This window comes from Mauremys reevesii, linkage group 2, assembly GCF_016161935.1.
Source record: "Mauremys reevesii isolate NIE-2019 linkage group 2, ASM1616193v1, whole genome shotgun sequence".
In the NCBI taxonomy this organism is placed as follows: Eukaryota; Metazoa; Chordata; order Testudines; family Geoemydidae; genus Mauremys; species Mauremys reevesii.
Genome location: NC_052624.1, coordinates 3307294 through 3329718, shown reverse-complemented (window position 1 = coordinate 3329718; position 22425 = coordinate 3307294). Strand labels below are relative to the sequence as shown.

The 22425-nt window shown below is 43.7% G+C and overlaps 1 protein-coding gene across 11 annotated transcripts in view; it reads right to left on the bottom strand.

The window, feature by feature from the left end:
- Positions 1-22425, bottom strand: part of MAP4 (microtubule associated protein 4) — a 288369-nt gene that overhangs the window by 69927 nt on the left and 196017 nt on the right. For 10 of the 11 annotated variants that reach the window (XM_039526893.1, XM_039526892.1, XM_039526894.1 and 7 more), the window contains 3 exons: positions 19605-19775; positions 14775-14948; positions 9124-13587 (listed from right to left, as the gene is read on the bottom strand). In XM_039526893.1, coding sequence (XP_039382827.1) covers positions 9124-13587; positions 14775-14948; positions 19605-19775 — 4809 coding nt within the window. The remainder of the gene's footprint in view (positions 1-9123; positions 13588-14774; positions 14949-19604; positions 19776-22425) is intronic. The other variant, XM_039526887.1, reaches the window with a different exon arrangement.

Genomic DNA, 22425 nt, shown 5'->3' with positions numbered 1-22425 from the left:
TTCAGTAGTTTGTATGCTAACAATGCTACCTATCCACGGATGGGACACTTCAGGTAAAAATCAGACTATTTAGATTTTGTAAAAAGAAAAAAAAAAAGTACAAATCCAAAGAGCAGCAGAAATGTTTCATTTTGTATTTTTAATTTCCAATACAAAACAGCTTTTAAAAAAATATTTCTGTATGTAACTCAAACACTGCAGCCCTGGGCTAGTGATGAGAACTTCACAGTGAAACGGAATGGAAACTAACCAGCCTCTTTTCATTGTCCAGGCTGAATGTAGTACAAGTAGTAAACAAGCAGCATACACAACAAGAAATACATGACATTTTAAATTCAGTTCTCATTATCGAAGGTGTAATTAGTAACAAGGATAATGTTAAAAACCAAATTTCCTTATGTTTAATCCAAAAGTGGTCTTCTGAAGAATTCTACATTTGTATTATTCCCAGTTCTAACTAAAACATGAATCTTTACAGGTATCATGGAGAGGGAACTAATCCTGAAGCTGTAAGGTTAATGCCTCGGGACCTCACAACTTTTGTCTAAACTCAAATGGATGTTTGTGACTACAGTGTGTCAGCTATGGAAAGAACCACCATGGGTATAAGGTGTACAGAGAGGGAACCCAGATAGTTTTACAGAAATTGTTATCATGGGAAACAGATCTAGATACAACTTCTTTGAGCCTCCTCTCTCCCTATATAGTAAAATTAAAAAGTATGTATTGGCTATATCTAGTTTGCAAACAAAAAAGGAAAAGGGTAAAGTAATTACGTATCTAAAGAGTTTTGGTTACACCATGATCTAATGGCCTACAAACATCCCACTATTTTTGGAGATATGGATCAGCAAAAAATCTTTTGAAACCAAACTTGTTTCATTTTTTTAAATTAAAATTTAAAAACTATAACAATCACTACCAACAATATTTTAGTTCCCTTCACAGATATAGGAAAGGAAGAAGAGGACAAAGGCTCTCTGTATGTCTGTTAAATACATTCTGTATTGTGGGAAGACAGCTGTCAGATCCTTTCTATATTCAAACTAAATAACTTTGGTTAATTGCTATTTTTTCTATATCTAAGTGTCATTTTTCCCCTTATATAATGCAATAATTACCCCATGGAACTCATTGCCACAATATAGTGACACAAAGTTTAGTTGTATTTAACAAAGGATTATTGTGATGGAGGTGTTGACCCCATATTTGCCCTGAAAGGCTAAGGGGGGCAATTAACCAGACATGCCATAGCTGAGGGGAATCAGGTGGCTTAAGTAATCCCCTGACTGAGTAATGAGGGAGCTGAGGAGGAATGAGCTGAGCTGGGCTGCATTTATAAAGACAGGAAGTTGACCGCAGGGAGGGGGCTGCAGGGAAGTACCCTACCGTTACTCCCTGGGAAGATGGAATTTAGCAGCGAGCAAACCCAGAGAAGAGGGGGAGCCAGAAGGTTAGGAAAGGCTCAGGGAAAAGGCAGTAAGAATGAAGTCTAGAATGAAACAGACCTTGGCTGCTGATTAGAGGGTCCCTGAGCTGGAAGAAGAGACTTTGACTTGGCCAGAGGGCGAAGCCATGAATACAGAGCACCTTGCCTCGCTGAGAGCCAGGAAGAGAAGGCAGTGGGTGTGGCAACATGTGGAAAGGTGGCGTCGGACCTGGAATCAGCGACCAGGAGGAGGCTCACTACTGGTGAGCAGACCCTGTGACAATTATATACATTCATATGAACAAGATTATCTGCAGTTCTACTATATAGGATAAAAAAATCATAAGGAATATAACCCTTTATGCTTCAGGATAATAACTAATCACTAACTGCTTAAGATTATGAAGAAAATAACTGTCCATTACAGGGCCTCTAATGTCTTCCTCAACCATCTAATTTTGCCAACTTTGAGACCAGATACTGATCTGAATGGAACATTAGTCTGATACAGTACAGCAGCTATTGTGTTACAGTACAGACCCGTTTACGCGCAAATCCGCTTAAAGCACGGTAGCGCCATGCCTCCCAGTGCTACCTATTTAACACACGAGACTCGTTAACAAGTTAACGGTACAGGAACTTGCTATGTAGCACTACAGATTTGCTCACTAACTCACTGACATAGAAATCGACAGGAAGGGCGGAGCGGAAACGTGTTGTATGTCTTTACCGATATTGGTAAAGACGTATCATGCACTCTTAGTCATTGTCACGCTAGAGAGATATATAATATATAGTAGTTTTATAGGAATATATATACTACATTAGAAAATTTTAACCGTAGGCCTAATATAATGGCAGAGGGCAAACGTTAGCGTTCCTACGCTATAGAAGAAAAGCTGCTGCAATAGATTGAGTAAATAGCAGAGAAACCCAGGCCAAAGTTTCAAAAGATATTGGGACTGCCAAATCTACTTTCCGAGGATGGCTAAAAAACGAATCTAAACTGAATGGCTTTGTACAAAATATTGATTCTGCTGCGGGTCTTAAGCGAAACGTGTGTGCTATTCAGCAAAACCCACGACAGACAAAGCCACGCGCACGTGGTTCGCTCAGGAAAGGCTGAAAGGAATGCCGTTAAGTGGGCCAATTCTTCAAGCCCAAGCGACAACATTTGGAAATTTAATGGGGGACGAATCATTCCAAACCAGCAAGGGGTTTACAAGTCGTTTCTAAAAGCATCATGGCACAGCGCAGGTATCGAGTTCTGGAGAAAGCCCATTAGCCGATGAATCGGCCGCCAACACGTTTCCCGCCGAGTTAAAATCTATTTTACAAAATGAAGATACCACGAAGAACAACTTTACAATTGTGATGAAACAGCTTCATTTGCAAAACTGCTACTTGATAAGACTTCATAAGAAAGAAAAAAATATGCGAGCCAGAAAGAGAAAAATAATGGCATTTTTTTCCTAAGTGAATCATAGACACTTTTTTCAGCCTGGCCCTCTTAACCCACAGTCCGTTAACACGCGGTCGTGACGTCTTGACTCCCAACAGCCGCGCGTAAACGGGTCTGTACTGTACTAATAAAACCAAATATTTGATTAAAAGGCATTTGTGCACAGAATTGTGTGCTTGAGGTCATGATTTGGCAATAATTTCCATTAGACAGCCATGTGTAACTATCTACATACCCAATTATAGCTGAGACTAAGTCAGAGCAGAATTATAAACCATTGAAACTGTGTGAATGAGGAGGGTTATAATGGAAATGCTAAGAGATTAAAAGCACGAATGACACCACTATAATTCAGAACAGCCAGGAAAAGACAACATTCAGCGAAAGGGCATCATTGTGGTTGTAGAACAGAAGAAAACATTGTAATTAATTAGAGATGGCTCTTTTGGATGTTGAACATATTTTATTTACATATGAGGGATGTAAAGCTGTCAGATTAAAAATGTGAACTACTATATGTTACACACTGAAAAGGATTATGCCAATGATGGGTATTGGTGACTACTCTGGAGACAGCTGGCTGATGTTAGCTAAAGGAAAGGGTGCTGGAAGAATGCCAGCAGAGGGCAACGAAGGAGAGTAGGATGAAAAGCTTCTGAAAACAGAGAGAAGCTAAGTAGGAGACCACCACTCAAAGTGGCCGTTCAAATCTCTGTCCAACAGGGTAATTTTCAGAACCTTTTAATAGCCAATACTCCCAACACTGGTAAACCATATGCTGCTCATTTACATTGTGCCTAGAAGACACAGACAAGGTTCAAGGACCATTATAATAGGCACTGTACATACAAAGATGGTTCTTGTGCTTAAGAGCTTACACAATATAAATGTGAACAAGACAACAGGTGGATACAAACAAAAACATGAGGGCTAGGTAAGCAAGACTATTCGTAGTTTGCTGTTCCTTAAGGTATAGGCTAGAGAGGGACTTTTTCCCAGGAAGCCTTTAGTGTTGACACAGATACCAGCTGAGTGGGAGGGTGGGGGGACATGGGGAATGCTATTTGGAAGTCTGAGTGGGATAGTTCAACCCTAGTATCATTTACCCCGTCTCCATTCCTCAGCATGAGGTCAGCTGCATTGTTATTGGTAGGGATGTCTATGTCAATACTGAGATTCCTACACTACTTTTCACATCTAATCCTACTTAGAACTCCAGCCAAAATGAAGCATAATGGCTGCTATAAAAAAACTTGCCTGATAAATGTTGACCCTACCAGCATGGCAGAGGAATGGGATTGCTGGGCCCTGAAAAGAAATCAGGCCCAGCTGTCTTGTTCCAGTTCAGATACGCCCTAGTTTGGTGTAATGGGAAGGGCAGAGCTGCCCTGCAAGTTATAGATGAGACACAGCCCAAACGCAAGGGAGAGTCAAGAACCTAGAGAGTCGAGAAAGAGCTCAGAAGAACACAGCAAGATTGAGAGCTTTAGGGAGAGGATAACCTTGAAGGAGGGAGTGGACAGAGCTCCCTGGTTGAGCAACGGAGCCAGATCAGGTTAGTGACAGCAGAAGGCAGTCAGGGAGTGAGGGGTTGTTATATTTACAAATTTCCCCAGACCAGAGAGGGCTGACGGTTGAGAGCAGCAGGGGGAGATGCCTGCTGGCTCTCTGAGCTGGAGAACTGAAGACGGAGGGCCAGAGAGGACTGACGTCTCAGGAATTATGGATGAGTGAGCCAGGTGGAACTCCACCAGAGAGGTCCACTGATTGGTTGGGAGGCACATGGTCCCAGGATCATCACAGCATCCTTCAGAACTAAAAAAAGAGAGATTAAGATGAATGCCAATGACAGTGAAGAGGAGGACAAAGACTACTTTACAACAGACTCCAGAAAATATTAGAGACTCTCCCCACAAAGACATTACCATCCTCCGACCATCACTTAGTGGTGGCCAGATTGAAGCTGAAGCTGAAGAAGAACTGACCATAAGACCAAGGAAGATTTTGGATTGACGCTGAAGAATAAGTTTTCAGTACTACAGGATCGGGTCTGAGAAGAGAGAAGACAGTGTACTCAACAGATGCAGAGAAAGAGAGAGACACATAGGTAGCAATGCCAGGAAGTGCTTGGAATTAAGAAACACCAGCAGAAAGAGTGGATCACAGCAGCACAGTCCTTAGAGAAGAAGAAGAAAGAAGAGAAAGAGCAGCAACAGCAGCAGGAGAGCAGCAGCAAAGCAAAAAGAATATTAGGAAGGACAAGAGAGATTATGTGGATGGACTGGCAGCAGAAGCAGAGGGCAGCATGGAAAGTCTATAACAGGAATAGAACTACAGATGAACAGATGAACTCCTGAACAGACCAGCACCACCAAATCCAAAAGCCATCACCATGATGAAGAACACAGCAGAGGCCCTGAAAGCAGACCTGGATGCCTCAGTGGAAATGCATGGACCAAATGGTCATTATCCACAAGGACAAGACCAAGATGCAGCCTTCTTACAGCTCAAGAACATCTCCAACGTGAAATCAGTCTTACTGTATCAGCAGAGGAAGAAATTAGAAGGAGAAGGTGGGGCTGCCAATCAACATCACCAGACAGGCACTGCAGTCATGAATGAATGATGAGTGAGCCAGGTGGAACCATATCTGAGAAGGAAACATGGCAGAAAAGCTAGAAGGGCAGGAGCAAAGCATGACGTGTACCCAAGAGATGAGGTGCAGTAAGATATGCTGGAGCCATACCTAAGAGTCTAAAATGGGGTGCATGACACTGGAGCTGTACCGGAGAGCATGAGCATGGTGAGAGATGTCAGAGCGGTACTGTTCATGGTGTGTTGATGGATTGTTGGGACTTAAAGATTGAATGTATAGTTTGACTACATTGGGGAATTCTGGACTATGGTTGTGGGACTTCTTAATAAATTAACCTCACAAAGGACGATATATATTTGGAAAGCTTGTGTGGAGTTAATGCGGACCCTAGAAGAGGAAACTGAGGGGATGGCTGCATGCACAGCCACTATGAGGTCATGAGGGAGGCAGTCACCCTACAACAGGCAGATTTTGGTTATAATCCTTACTGCCCAGTGGTGTTAAAAATGTGAAATAGGTTTTCAGAATACCTGTGTGTTTCTAGGAATGGCTGTAACAGGGAACAGAAGGGACAAGGCTCAATATGGTAAACAGTTATACAAGAGGCAGAAAGCTGCATGGGCAGTCACAAATCTGCCATTTTCTCACTTTTGAATGCTTGACTTTGCAATCTACACAACAGCATTTTAACAGGGTTTTTGGGTAGATAATCCACATTTAAAATGTAGGGAACAGTCCTATCAAATAAAGATATCTACAGCATTGTAACTGCCATGTCTTCCAAGAAGCAATAAAAGCTCTTTGGGGCAGAAATCAAATCATGTTCTACATTATATAAAACACTGGTGTATATCTACACTAACATTACATAAATGCCTCCATATAAATTTAGAGGAGCCCTCCTGTTGTACTGTAGCACATGTACACAGTAGTTACAGATCTCACAAGGAGCCCTCTAGTTTTGCTAAACAAATGTCAGTAGCTAATCTTTAGCAGAACATTCTCCAAAATACTCCGATGTGGTATTCGGATGAACAAATTTACATAAATTTGAAGAGCAAGAGATGTAAATACGTAAAAGAGATCTCATGGACTATTATAAATCCACAGCCACAATACACAGTGATACTGTAATCTGCGTTCCAGTGACAAGTATGGAGCCATTTACGTTTCACTCTCATGATTTCTGTAGACCCCAGAAACACCTTAAAATAAACTTCTTAAAAATAAAAGTTCCAGTTTTATAAAGCTATTCTATTTATAGATATTACAGCAATATTTAGGCAATTATATAACATCTTTCATCCAAGGATTTCAAAGCACTTTACACAGTTAAGTATTATTCCTATAGAAAATGGGGTAAACTGGTGTACAGAAGATAAATAAGTTGCCCCTGGCCAAAGCAAATCAGTGAGAGAGTTTGGAATGAATGCAGGTCTTCTCCTGGCTCCCACTAACTCCTGTTCTAACCTGTAAACAAGGTTACCCTCATACACTATTTAAGCCTCATAAAAACTTTGTCACACTGATCAAACTGTTCACTTGATAAAGTACCAGACATCCTAAATAGATTTTACGCAAACATTTCTTTGCATTTAGGAATTAAGCTAGGATATTCAGAGTTCTTGGCAATTCACTAAATGGTTGCTTCATTACTAGTTGGAAGGTGTAGGGATGGAAAGAAAATGAGACAGAAATATTTGGACAAGAGCCAATCAAAGGAATCTGTCTTTTTGTCCCCATAGTGTTCTGTGCTTTATTGAAAGTAACATTTTGTCACTCAGCCCAGATGTTGTGCAGTCAACAATTGTTTGCCTAAGAACCATGCCAGAGGCCAGAGCCATCCCTTCAAGCCCTCCTATCAATCCTGCTCCTGACAGAATGTGCATTCAAATTGGGGTGGGAAATGTGTCAACCAACATCTCCAAAATAAACTCAATCATTCACAGCTTCTCTAAAAAGCAACTGTCAATCTACAAAGTGTTGCTTAGTGTAGTCAAGGATTGTGGCAACTGTGCTTAATTAGAAAGTGTCTATGTGGCCTTATATAGTACTAACTTGCAAATGCAAGCGGCATATCAATCTACTTACATGTAGCCATTCTGCACTGCAGTTGGGAATCCTTTGATGTATTGTGCAGTTTTCAGTAAAATTTACCTGTGCAACAGTCAGGAAGTGCTTTTCTTTTTTTGCAAGAATCTCCTAGCTTTACAACTATCCCTTTAAAGGTAGCAGTTTACAAAGGGAAACAAAAAGGTTTCTAGCAGATTATAAAGGTTTTTTTATTTTTAAAGACACTGCCTTTCGTGTTCACTCCACTTTGTACCATCATGCAGCATTCTTCTATGGGCACAAGTTCATGCAGAGCAACCACTTCCAAAATAGAACTACTCTGGGTTATGCAACACTCATTAAAATTACAAAACCTCTCAAAAACCTGACCAGAATGTTAAGGCTGATTTGGGCTCCATGTTTATTAAATTTAGCAGCTGTATCATTCATGCTGACAATGTGGAACTCTGCAAAAAGAGAAACAGGGAAGTTTCATGCCTTAACAATTTACAGTGCAAAAACAACAGCTATTAGACAGGGATGAGGAACCCTTGCTCGGCCACTTCATTACATCCGAATTCATTGATAAGATGAAAGAGCACACTTTTAAAGGAGGTAGGTAACATCGTAAGTCCCAGGTTGGTCTGTTGGTTGTTTTTAAATCATATATACATGCTAGTCAAAACACAGCAAAGACATGGGCTCCATTTCAGTCAGACAGCTTGGGTTGACAGAGATCCAAATTCTCTCTGAACTCTGGCCAGGACTGGCACTTGGAAAAGTTTTACTGGTCCCTCCAAAATGTTTTTAGCCCTGACAGGTTGAAAGGGATCAAATCTTAAAATTACATCAATCCGATTACTTGCTATTTCTCAAAATGCTAGTGTCAGAGATTAATGTTTCCTAAGGCTAATCAGTTGGGATGAAGCACAGATTTTTATACCTTTGGTGGTTTGAGATAGTTGAAGGTAAAAATGGTCAGAATTCAAGTGCAGGAGAAAAAAACAGTAGATGTGATTAGACTAATGTGATTTTAAAGTCAGATCCCACAACCTGCCAGGGATAGGAAGGAACATTTCATAATACAGAAATCTGCAATTCCCTGTTCTCCAGTTGTATAAGCCATGAATTTCTAATCAATTTCAATTAGTTTCCTTGATCAAGCACTACTTTTCTGTCACTGGTCCAAGACTGAATATAGGAAGTCCTGCATCTCTGACAAGTATCACACAGAGTTTCTGGTGCTGAGAAGTTAATTTCACCATAATGCTCAACGTACAGATTAGTTTAATTTGTAAAGGCAGGACATGTATATATAAAAATGGACTTTAAATGCAACCCAAAGAAACTGAGCTTTGGAATTCAAACCAAACTATCAATTCTTCTAAAACTTGGGAATTAGCACCGTGAGACAGGCAAGCAGAATTAAGAGCCTTTTAAGATCAGCCAAAACAGTCATGCCACATTTGTTTGTGACACACAGGATTAACAGTTATGTATTCATGCCAACGCACTGACAAGTAGCAAGGTCTCACACGCAAGCTGTCTGCGTTACTGCTGCTAGCTCAAATCACAAGCACACACCTTTCTCTTGCCTTTGCCGACTCATACCATTGGCTTTCAGCTGCCTTGGTTTCTCTCGATCTTGGACAGCAGGCCTTGGTGGTGGAGTAGGAAGCCCTCTTGACTTTGTGGGTCTCATGTAGCCTTTTATCTGTTCCATAGCTTGGACTCTCTCCTCTTTCTTTGTCTCTTTCACCACTTTTTGTCCAGAACCATCTATCTGTTTCTGAGGTAAGTCTGCATATTTATCCTCTTCAGACTTCAAAGCTTGGAAGTCCTTCAGGCCAGCCTTCATCTTGTCAGCAGCATCACCTTCTGAGTGTTCAGAATGGCCTTTAATTTTATCAGTAGGACTAATTTCCTCTGTTTGGGCATCTCTCAGAGTCACACTAGCAACCTCAGCTGCATCAATCTTTTTTTCTAAACTAACTGGGATTTCAGAGAAGCTTTGTTCACCCAGCTCAGCCTCTTTAGCCTTGTTCACCACCTCTGCTGTAGCTAGAACCTGCAGAACAACTGCTTCTGTTTTATTCTCCCATTGCACTGTAAGTTCCGGAGAAACGCATCCAACATCCTTCTCACCAGCAGAGCTACTTCCTTCCATTTTGTCCATCACTTTGGCATCTGTGGGAATTGTTCCCTTCATGGCATCTGTCTCTTTCACCAGATGCTCCAAGGAAGCACATTCAGTGCTTTGCTTTTCACCAATGAAACTTATTTCTTTGTCATCAATCTCTGCTAAAATGGAAGTATGCACTTCATCCCTTCTTGCCTTGGCATCCTGTTTAACTGGAGAATCCAAGGAAGGCCGTTTACCTTTCTTCTTCTTATCCCCAGCACTAGTCACTTTGATTTGATCACCCTCCTTCACTGAAGTGAAAGCCTGTACGCCAGCATCTTCACCTTCCAGTTTGACTGAATGCTCACAATGGCTGTGTTTATTTTTCTCCCTTTTATCACCTGTGCCTGACTCTTTGTTGGTGCCCTCCAAAACCACTGCAGGAGGCACTGGCACCTTACTTCCTTCATACTTTACTGGATACTCTGGAAAGATACTGGCAAGCCCTTGATTTTTGTCTATAGAACAAGCTTTGCCAACTCTGTCAACACCAACTGCTCCAGACTGAGTGAAGGGTGTGAACAAGTGACCCTTATTATCCCAAAGCATTTGATGCTCAGAGGGGAAATTTTTAATATTTTGGTTTTCATCTACAAGACCCATTTCTTCCATTTGGTACTCCAGACCGGGTACTATGGGAGGTTGTCTTTTGCTTTTGTCGGTCTTAGTCTCCAGAAGAACAGGCTGCTCAGAGGCATTTTTAGTCTCTCTGTTTTTTCCATCATTACCCCTCTTTTTAGACTTATTGGTCACCAGTGCTGGACTGGGATCTGTCATCGTTTGATGTTCTAAAATAGTAAATCCAGCCACCTTGCTTTCATCAGTGGAACTTAAAGCTTCAGTTTTGTCGACTATCTCATCAGCACCACCAGGAAGTGTGGCTGCATCTACTTTAGTCTCCAAAAGAAATGGCTTCTCCAAACCAACATCAGCCTTTGTGCTGTTCCCCTTATTATTCTCTTTTGGTTTTCCTGTCACCAGTGGTGTAATGGGAGTTTGTATTTTAGCTGTATCTGTTATATCTTCCAACAGATGCTCTGAAGTAGTAAATTGAGTCTCCTGGCCTTTATCAGTGGAGTGAGTTTCTTTGATTTTATTGGCCTCCTTGACTACTGCAGGAAGTTTAACAGAGTCTGTCTTTGCCTCCAAGACAGCAAGGTGCTCAGCACTATTTTCAATCTTTTTGCTTTTCCCATCACTACACCTCTTCTTAGGTTTGTCTGCCACCAGTTCTGTCATGGGAATGTGTGCCTTAGCTGCATCTCTTATATCCTCCAAGAGGTGCTCTAAAGTAGTAAAATCAGTCTCCTTGCCTTTATCAGAGAAAGGAGTTTCTTTAGTTTTGATGAGTGTTTCGGACTGTGCTGTGTCCATTTTATAATCTGAGGGAACAAGCTGTTCAAAGAAACTTTTTTCATTACTTTCCTTTATTTTAGGTTTTTCTGTTATCAGTTTCATAGTGGGAACTTGTACCTTGGTTGGATCTGTCAAATTCTCCAGTTGATGCCCTGTTGTAGTAAAGATAGGCTCCTTGCCTATATCAGCAAAACCCATTTCTTTCATTTTTTCAGCCTTTTCCACTACTGTAGGAAGCTTGCTTGAGTCTGTCTTAGTCTCCAGAAGAAAAGGCTTCTCAAAAGAACTTTTTTCAACTTTTTTGCCTTTCCTATCACTGCCCTTCTCTTTAGGTTTCTCAGTCATCAGTGCTCTACTGGAATCTGTAGTAAATCCAGTCTCTTTGCTTTTATCCTTCAAACTATCTTCCTTTGTTTTGCTGATTGTCTCAGCACTAGCAGGAAGTTTGGCCACATCCGGCTGTTCTGAAATACTGAATTCAGTCTTTTCACTTTTCCAAAATGGTTCTTCTGTTACCAGTGTTGTAGTGGGACTTTGTACCTTCATTGTAGCTGTTGCACCCTCCAACAGATGATCTGTGGTAGTAAAATCAGTCTCTTTACCTTTATCAGTGAAACTTATTTTTTTAGTTTTGTCATCCTTCTCCATTACAGTAGGAAGACTGCTTGTGTCTTCCTTAGCCTCCAGAAAAAATGGCTGCTGGAAATAACCTTTTTCAGCCTTTTTGTTTTTTCCATCACTAGTCCTTTTCTTAGGTTTCTCTGCCACCTTTGCAGTACTGGGACCTGTCATATCCTCCAATGAATGCTCTGCAATAGCAAAGCCAGGCTCTTTGTCTTCATCAGTAAAGATTATTTCTTTAGTTTTACCAGCTGTCTTAGCTACAGCAGTAAGTTTGTCTGGATCTCTCTCAGCCTCCAGAAGAACTGGCTGCTCAGAGGAATTTTTAACCTTTTTGTTCTTCCCATCACTACCCCTCTTTTTAGGTTTATCTGTAACCAGTGCCATGTTGGGATCTGTCACAGTTGGATGATCGAATCCAGTCTGCCTGCGTTTATCAGTGAAATCGATGTTAGCTATGTCTACTGTCTCAGCAGGAGCAGGAAGTTTGGCTGTATCTGTCTTAGTCTCCAAAAGAAGTGGCTGCTCTGAAAAACTGAAGTCAGCCTTTTTGTTTTTCCCAGCAATGCCCTCTTTAGGTTTGTCTGACACCAATGGTATACGGGGTACTTTAGTAATATCTGTTGCAGTTTCCAATGGAGGCTCTGAAGTAATAGAGCCAGTCTCTTGGCTTTTATCAAAGGAATCTGTTTCTTTAGTTTTGTTGACTCTCTTTGCTGCAGCAGGAAGATTGGTTATATCTGTCTTAATCTCTAAAACAGCAGGTTGCTTGGAGAAACCATTTTCAGTCTTTCTGCTTTTTTCTTCACTACCTCTTTTCTTTGGTTTCTCTCCCATCAATGCCCCACTGGGAGTTTGAACTTCACTTGGAACTGTCTCATCTGCTGCTACATGCTTGGGAGATGTGCACTTAATCTCCTTATTTTCATCAATAAGGCTAATTTCTACAGGTTTGGTCTCCAAAGGAGTTTCCACTTTATTTAGGTTGGTGCCTTTGGAAAGAGATGCTTTAAGGTCTGAATGCTCTGAATGTTTACACTCAATCTTTTTGTTTTTATCAACAAAACTTATTTCAATGGGCTTGGTTTGTGTCAGTGCTGATGAAGGATCCCCCATCTTAATGTGTTCTGCCTTGCATTCTAGCTTCTCCAAGGGTACCTGTTTGTTTTTGCTTTTAGACTGAAACAAACTGTCAGCTTTCATTTCTTCCCGTTTCATGACTTCTCCAGCTTTTGCATCCAACAAAAATTTAAATGGTTCTTCAGTTTTCAGGCTCTGCTGGCCTGCTGTGGGACTGGAGATAAAATTTTGATCGTCTACGAGGTGGCTTTCAGTTCCTGCCTTAGCATCCCTTGGTACATTTGAAGTTCCCTTCCTCTGGCCCTCTCTTGAGTGAGTAGAGTGCTCTTTGACACCTTCAGCAGGTAGGACAAAGGGAACGTCTGGCTTTTGCAGTTCAGCAGCAAAGACAGGAACTTTGGGAGCTTTAGAAACTTCTACATTTTCATCCCCCAACTCCATTGTTCTTGGCTGCTGGTTTCTCTTTTGTTTCTGTTTCTTCTTCTTCTTCTTCACAATCACGGGAGAACCTTCTGAATCCCAGCTCTCTCTAGGTACATCTCTCTGGCTCTCCACAAATTCAGACGGCATGCTGAGTAGTTGCCCGGCTGCCTTTTTATGTGGTGCCCTAGTCCGAGAGAATGTTCCAGAGACCCATCCAAGTTCTGCCATAGAAAAGGGGTCTGCTTTTGGGTCAGTACTCTTCTGGTGTGGGAGACCTACTAGAAGTTCCTCAGGGACATCTGCACCAGGCACTGCTGCAGGTTTTGCTCTGCCAAACCTGCGGTCACTTGATTTGTTAGCTTGCCTTACTTGTGCAGTAGGAACACCTGGAATACAGGAAGTTTGCTCAAGTATCAGAGCAACTATTTGCTAAAAAGTCTGATGTTAGCCAATTTTTTATTTTATTGACCTCCTCAGTCATATATGCAGAACTTTTAAACACACTGATACCATACTAACCCCAAACCCAGTTTTAGTGGTGCTGTTTAAGAAAGCTAACTTTAAAATAGGTTTTATGTTTAATTTCTTTATGTTATTGGAAAGTCAAATAGATCAATGACAGAGATTAAACAATCATTTTTTGTACAGTTGGTGATCTTTACTCCCATAAAACAACTGCTCTTGTAGTGAGAAATTACCAATATTTAGAAAAGGCATTAGGGATCCATTTTTCCTGTTATCGTAGCATGACAAGACAGCAGCTACACCAGTTACAACCCTCTAGTTTAGAAACTTTTCTTAGTAGGAAATAGAAGTATAGTGGAAAGGTAAGGCTCAAGAAGAAAGCGTGTGGATGTAATGGGAAGAAAAAGCTAGAAGTAAGTTTCCCACAGCACCCGTAAAGCAGTGGAAGGCAAAACTTCATCAAAAGAAAAATAATTTTCTGTACTCAGACGTAGATAGCTCTAGTTTCCTCAATTATAAGCCATTAACTTTAGAGAGTGTCAGTCATTTCTTACAAAGCCCTGGTCCCACAAATCAGCCTCCAGTCAGAAACATAAGCAATCTAGGCTCAATGGAGAGGTGAGTTAGTGGAGCAGGGACAAAACTATGTTTTCCTCTTTGAGCCACACACCTCAATTTGGAAAAAGAATTTGCCATGAACATTATTTTACTAGAATCAAGGAACACTGGGTTTGTCTTAACACCAAAATAAGAGCCATGTTGGAAATGGCATTAGAAGAGAGGGAAGGTGAGCGTTTAAATGCTTTAGCAGTGAAGACATAAGCCAGCCCCCAACAAAAATAACAGCAGCATCCAAATTTGGACTCATAGTCCTGAAACGAAGGAGATTAAATCATTTAAAAAGAGGTGACAGGGCAGAGACTGGAGGCAAAGTGCAAGCAGAATCATTGTGATGAATTCCCAAAACAGCACAGTGCTGGCTGTAGAAAATCGCGTGCTTGCCCAGGGGGCTGAAGGGTAAGACAAACGCAGCTTGTAGGAGAAGGAAGAATGGTATTCAGAGAGAACATATTTTAATTCTAAATTCCAGCTACTGTCAAATCTCTACCTGTAGGTTCCAGTGGAGATTTCTTTTGTGGAGGTTCTGTATGGTGGGCATTACTAAGCTCAGCCTCTTCCTTCAGCTTCTCTGCTATGGCCAGGTCAGCAGCCGGAGCTGTTTGTTCTGGAAGGGTTTCTTTAGTTTCTATTAATGTCAATGGTTCTTTTGCTTCCACTGGAACTGAAACACAAAAAACACAGTAAGATGGGATGTTTCACATCTGATGAATGAGTCCATCCAATATTTTACACACAGGCATATAGACAAGGGTACATTTTGGTTTACAATACAGATGCAATTTACAAGATTCTGTAATCTGTCTACATATATTCCTCCCTCAAGCTCCCTTTGACAAATACCCTCCAAAATGGTTGCAGTGTCAAAGGTGAAATATACAAGATTGTCTTTGCTATCTGAAGACAGATCAAGCCTCTTTTCTTGAAAGAAAAAATGGTTTTCCACCTTTTTCGTAACTGTTGTTCTTCGAGATGTGTTGCTCATGCCCATTCCGTTCTACGTGTGTGTGTGCCCATGTGCGGGGTCGGAGATTTTTGCCTTAGCGGTATCCATAGAGCCAGCTGTGCCACCCCCGTGAGTGCCGCGCTCAGGTGTTGGTATATCAGGCACCACCGGCCCTATGCCCTCTCAGTTCCTTCTTGCCGACAACTCCGACAGAGGGGCAGGAGCGCGGGTAATGGAATGGACATGAGCAGCACATCTTGAAGAACAACAGTTACAAAAACGGTGGGTAACTTTTTCTTCAAGTACTTGCTCATGTCAATTCCATTCTAGGTGACTTGCAAGCAGTATCAATGAAGATGGGCTCAGAGTTCACGGGCTTGCAGCTGCACTACTCTGCCAAAGCCAGCATCGTCTCAAGCTTGCTGGGTAAGCGCATAATGAGCCACAAATGTGTGGACAGATGACCAGGTAGTGGCCCTACAGACCTCTTGGATTGGTACCTGTGCCAGGAAAGCCACTGATGATGCGTGTGCCCTATTCGAGGGTGGCATACCAGTTTCCTGGATCCAAGGAGGGGATGATGGAGGCCAGGGAGACCATGCAAAACTTCAACTTTATGAGAGACTTGTTGAGACAACGCAGGTCCAGGATGGGTCTGAGGCCCCCTTTTGCCTTCGGGATTAGGAAATAGCAGGAATAGAACCCTTTCATGTCCCAAGAGACCTCCTCCACTGCCCCCAGGTGCACGAGATTCTCGAGCTCTTGAACAAGGTGTTGCTTGTGAGAAGGGTCCATGAAGAGGGGTGGGTGGGATGGAGGTGCGGTGGAAAATTGCAGGATACAGCCCCAAGATACCATGTCCAGCATCCAGCGGTCCAAGGTGACCCGCAACCAGGCCTAACAGTAGGGACAAAGACAGTCGAGGAAAGAACAAGGTGGATCCGGGAAACTGACTGGGGCATCGCTCTGAAGCGCACCTTCAAAATGGATGCTTCGCTGGGCTGGGCTGCACGGGAGGAGGAAGGGCGGCAACGACTAAAACTCATGTCTCTATCCCTTCTCCTTGCAGACCCCTGATGAGGGGTCTTGGCGGCGGGAGCAGCCGGAACTGCTTCCATGCAGACTGAGGCGTATGCATCCCCAGTAAGCGAAGGGTGGCCCAAGTGTCCTTCAACCCATGCAGCCTCACATCCATCTGTTCGGAGAAGAGACTGTTCTTATCGAATGGGAGGTCCTAGACTGAGGTCTGCATCTCTTGGGAAAGGCTGGTGGTCTGAAGCCAGGAGCTGCGCCTCATAACCACCACCGACGCAACCCCCCTGGCTGCCGAGTCTGCCACATCCCACCCCATTTGGAGGGAGCTCCTAGCTGCCGCGGTGCATTCATCTACCAGGGTGCCAAATTCTTGGGCCAAAGCCCGCAGGAGTTATGAAGGGAATCCAATAATAAGTTAAAATTATATCTGTCCAAGAGGACCTGATGGTTTGCCACCTGGAACTGTAGGCTGGCAGTGGAATACATTTTTGTCCCCAAAGTCTTTTGGCCTCTTTATTTTTGGGAGTTGAGCTGGTTCATCCCGGCTTCTCTTTTTCGTTAGCTGCAGAGACAACCAACGAGCACAGAGGTGGGTGGGTATAAACGGTACCTGAACCCTTTGGCCAGGACAAAGTACTTCTTTTCAGACCTTTTGGAGGTGAGAGAGATGGAAGACGTGGTTTGCCAGAGGGCCTTGTCAATTCTGAGACCCCGTCATGCACCAGTAGTGCAACATGGGCAAGTGTAGAGGCTAAGAGGAAGTTGAACAAAGCGTCCACCTGCTCGGCCATCTGCTCCACCTCTAGGCCCAAGTTCTTGGCCACTCATCGAAGAAGGGCCTGCTGTTCCTTAAAATCGTCCGGCTGGCTGGCCCTCAAGAGTCCTGCGCTCGCCTCAGCCAGAGATGAAGACTACGACTGTACGACCGACGGAGGCCCCGGAGCATCATCCCCCATGGGGAGGGAGGTTTAGGGATGGGTGCAATGTCTTCTACGCGCAACTCGTGCACTGAGCCTGGTGCCGTTGGTGCTGCTCTGAGGCAGCAGCAGATGAGCAGTGCGAAGGGGGCATCATCATGACTGGCAAACCTAATGCGCTCCAATAAGGCCACTGGCCACACTGCCAAGACAGCGCCGTCAATGTCGACACGGCCCCAGGAGCCCAATCACGCTAGTGGAGTCTGGGCAAGGCACAGTGGGGCCACCGACAACTGCATCTGTCTGCTGACCATCGCTGCTGGAGACCGGTGCCTGGAATGAGAGAACTGGTGCCGGTATTGAGGGGACTGGTGCTGGGGGGACTGAAGTTGTGATGGGGAGTGCTCCCACGGGGCAGGCAACCGAGATCTGCGTCAAGAGGATGACTGGCAGGAGGCGAAAGATCCCTGTAGTACGGAGACTAGCACCTCCCGCTTAGGCGATCCATGTTGAGACTGCAGGGACCGCGATCGCAGTGCCTGTGACCAAGGGTGAGCTCTAGAGGATCTGGACTGCAACTCTGGAGATCTGCAGCGTGGAGGAGAGCACTGCCCTGCCTTGGGGCATCGGCAGCGCTCCACTGCCCTGAGAGCTGTTAGCTGCTGGCTTGATCTCGTAGGGAGCCTTTGCCATTTCCTGCAGCATTGGTGATGCCAGCAGTGTGGGTGGAGACCTCTGCTCTCTCATCGCCATCAGGAGTTTGGGTTCTCTACTGCTCCCGTGAGCCAGTGGTGGATCCTTTAAGGGGCTAAGGGCCCGGGGAGGCACGTACACATGGCTTTGGAGTGGCTGGGCGGCCCAAACTGGGCCCTTTGCCCAATGTCCCATGGCCCTTCTTGCCCGGTGCCGCGGAGCCATGCTTCTTTGTTTTCTTTTTGGGCACCAGCAATGGGGAGCAGTGCCGGGCGGTGTCAGGGGTGCGCTGTGCACTGAGACTAAGGTATTAGGTGAGTCTTGGAGGGACGGCTCGGAAGCTGGACGAAGGGCCGGAAACGAGAAGAACCGGGAAATGAATATCCTGCTCTTTCTGAGTCCTGGGTCGAAAATCTGTACAAATACGACACTTGTCCTTCACATGTGATTCCCCCAGGCACTTGAGGCAGCTGGTGTATGGGTCACTTACAGGCCTAGGCCTGTTCCAACCCGCTCAGGACTTAAACCCGGGAGAGCAGGGCATGCCCTGCCTGGGGCAAAGTCCCCCCTGGGACTCTAACTTCTAACTACACTTAACAGCTACTTAACACTAACTACTATATACAAACTATTTACAAGGCCCTAAGGCTCCAGGTCAGAAGGGACAAAACCACTAGCCCTTGCTATGCAAGGAAAAGCACTCTGACTAACCACTACGGGCAGTCAGAAGAAACTGAGAGGGCATAGGGCCGGCAGCGCCTGATATATCAACGCATGAGCGCGGCACTCAAGGAGGCACCATGGCTAGCCCTACAGATACTGCTAAGGCAAAAATCTCTCACGACTGCGCACATGGGCGTGCGTACACACCTAGAATGGAATCAACATGAGCAAACACTTGAAGGATCAAGAGTTCATACAACACAGGCTTTCATACAACTCTTAAACTCAACTTGTAATGCTTTATCACTGTACAGTTGCTTTTCCCAACATTTGTTTACTGTATCAACTAACAAGGAAGCTTGCAAAACTACCAAAATACAGAAGAAAGTTAACCTTTAATTTCACCTAAAAAAGGGACAGAAACATCTTGTAACATGCTAGCTAAAACAAATACTCGGTTCACAATGCTGATTAAAAATGAAAGTTTGGACAGAGCTTCCAAAATGTGGATTGATGTTCTACATTTAAGTGCTTATTATTATTATACACATAAAAAATTAACAGGGACATAAAAAATTCAGACACAATTTAGCTCTTTTAAAGTCATCACATTAGAGACCTATTAGATTTTTAATTACCTTGAATTTTTTAAGTTATATACATTTAATTACTTTATACAAAGATATAAAAAATAAAAATTGTAATAAACCAACCACCATATTCAATGGATACAACAAATATGCATAGGGGAAAAAAGGAAGAGAAATACAAATTCCCTCCCATGTCCTTAATGGAAATCATATCTACATTACAGCAATCTGCAATGGTTACCCCCCAGGTTGAGGCTGAGAAACAGTTTCTAATATAACCCCCCATTTTCACATGCTCATAACTTTCCAAAATATTCACCTTGGGGCTGAAGTCTTCTTTGCATGGTTTCTGCCAAAGGCAGAGGAATAGTGTGAGTGAGCAATTGGGAGGGAGAAGAGTTAAGCTCAAACAAAAATGCTGACTCCACAACAAAGCTGCCCTCTTGATTTTGTACCCAGGTTTATAGGTTTCTCACCTGCCAACTCTGGGAGTTCTTCATTTGGCTTCAGAAGATGCTCTGTATGTTTGCTGGGAGATGGTTTATTCTCTTCCACATTCTCTAGCACAGGAGTACTATCTGCACCAAGAGTAGAGGCTTCTGGGACCGTCATTTTTTGTTCCATTTTCACAGTTGGGGCAGATGATACTGTTTACAACAAATTTTAAAAGTTAGTGGTTTTTCCACTTGTAAACAGTTGAGATCCCACTTACCTCTCCAACTAATCTCCCCCCTCCCGCAATTTGCCTCCAAGTTCCTGGAGAAAGCAGTCTATTCACAGTGCCTTGAATTCTTGTCCTCTGGCTCCCTCCTAATCCCAGGCAATCCAGTTACCATCTGTTCCTTTGAAACTGTTCTTCCCAAACTCTCCAGTAAGTATGAGCCTACTCTGACCTCCTCCTGCATAAGTCTAAGGGACTTCCTGAACCGCTTTTTCTACTGCCTGCTCGTTCACTCCATAATTCTCTTCAACTTGGGCTTTTACATCTCTGCTGTCCTGCCTCACCAGCTGCTCTTGTGGCGGATCCTCCTCCCCCACTTCTCCTGAGTTCTCTCCAGGTTCTTTCCTCAGTCCTCTTCTTTTTACTTTACACTTTATCTACAAATGAACTCTTTACTCTCATGGCTCCAACTACCATAATTCCCTACTTGTCCAATCTCACCTCTCCAACTGTCCCTCCAATTTCATTCTAGCTGTCTCGTCAGCAGCTCAGACTAAGCATAGCGAAATACCACTTTTTTTGCCCACCTATACCATGTCCTTACTTCTCCTCCCATCAGCCATTGTCACTGCATTGTCTTGAATTTCCTCTCATTCTTCTTCTCCATCTGGATCACCAAAATCCTTGTTCAGGCTTTGGTCACCACTTGTGTCAATTACTGTCACCCCTTCCTCGCTAGCTTACCTGATTCTCAACCCATTCCCTTTCAGATCATGCAAAATGTCGTCCCCACTCCTACTATTCTGACTATTCCGTTCCCCTAATCTTATCCTTTCATTGGTTACTCTGGCCTCCCACAGAAAATCTCAGCTTCTCTTCATCTTCTCTACACTCCCATAACCTGTGTTTCAGCATTCATTTCCTTCTTCTCACTTCTCCTGGAAGCCTTTCCACTTCTTAAAACTGCCTGTTTAAATACATCTGCCCACATTGTCTGGCTCTTTTATTCACAACTTCTTCCACACCACCCCTCACGGCTCACTCTCTAGCCTGCTGCTTTTAGTTAAAACCTCTCCCTTTAAAAACTCCCTTCTACCAAAAAGCCTACCAATGTTAAGACACTAAAGAATTAAAGTGCATAACATTTAAAAAGTGACTGCTATCTTTACCAGGGTGTACTTTACAGCTTACCTGTCCCGTATTGAGAGTCTGAACTATACTGTCTGTCAAACTTAGATCATAACTTCGACCCAGCAGGGACCATGCTAGCTTCTTCTGATTGTACAGCATGGACTACAATGATTATGCCCCATACACAATAAAATCCCCTGCCCACTACCAGAAAACAAACATTTCTCATTTAATATCCCTGTCCTCAATCCCTGAATTCTCTAGCTAAAGCAACCTGGCAAAATTGCCAAAAAATGTATCTACCCAGCAACAAACTCTAATAGACCCTATTCAGATTAGAAGCTCTTTGAGGTAGGCACTATGTCTTCTTATTTGTCTGTACATCACTTGGCATATCTTGGAACCTATAGTACATATTTTGGGTACCATAATATGTACACAAAATAATTGCCACTAGGGATGGGTAAGTATGCCTTTTGACGGCTTGCACTAAATCTCTCTCTGAAAAAGACGGTTACTCACCGTTGTAACTGTTGTTCTTCGAGATGTGTTGCTCATATCCATTCCAGTTAGGTGTGTGTGCACCGCGTGCACGTTCGTCGGAAGATTTTTACCCTAGCAACACTCGGTGGGTCGGCTGGGCGCCCCCTGGAGTGGCGCCGCTATAGCGCCAGATATATACCCCTGCCGACCCATCCGCCCCTCAGTTCCTTCTTGCCGGCTACTCCGACAGTAGGGAAGGAGGGCGGGTCTGGAATGGATAGGAGCAACACATCTCGAAGAACAACAGTTACAACGGTGAGTAACCGTCTTTTCTTCTTTGAGTGATTGCTCATATGCATTCCAGTTAGGTGATTCCCAAGCCTTATGTAGGCGATGGGGTCGGAGTGAGATGTTGCAGAATGCAAACTGCTGAGCCAAAGGCTGCATCATCTCTGGACTGTTAGACCAATAAGGCAAAGGTGTGGACCGAGGACCAGGTAGTAGCACAACATAGCACCTGGAAGGGTATGTGAGTCAGGAAGGCAGCAGAAGAAGCCTGAGCCCTGGTGAAACGAGCAGTAAGGTGGCTCGATGGAACATGGGCCAAGTCACAAGAGGTGCAAATGCATGACGTCACCCAAGATTAAAACCTCTGGGAGGAGACAGGTAGGCCCTTCATCCGGTCTGCCAATACAACGAAGAGTTGGGGCGTACGAAAGGGCTTTGTCCGGTCGATATAAAAAGCGAGCTCCCTACGGACGTCTAGGGAGGGCAAATGTGCTCCCTTCGCGATGAATGTGGCTTCGGAAAGAAGACCAGAAGGAAGATATCCTGATTGATATGAAAGGTCAACAGCACCTTAGGGAGGAAGGCCGGACGTGGTCACAACCGCACCTTGTCCTTGCGAAACACAGTATACCGTGGGTCCACCGTGAGAGCCTGAAGCTCGGAGACTCGTCTGGCCGATGCAAAGGCCACAAGGAAAAAAATGTCTTTCAGGGCAGGTATCTCAGCGAGCATGT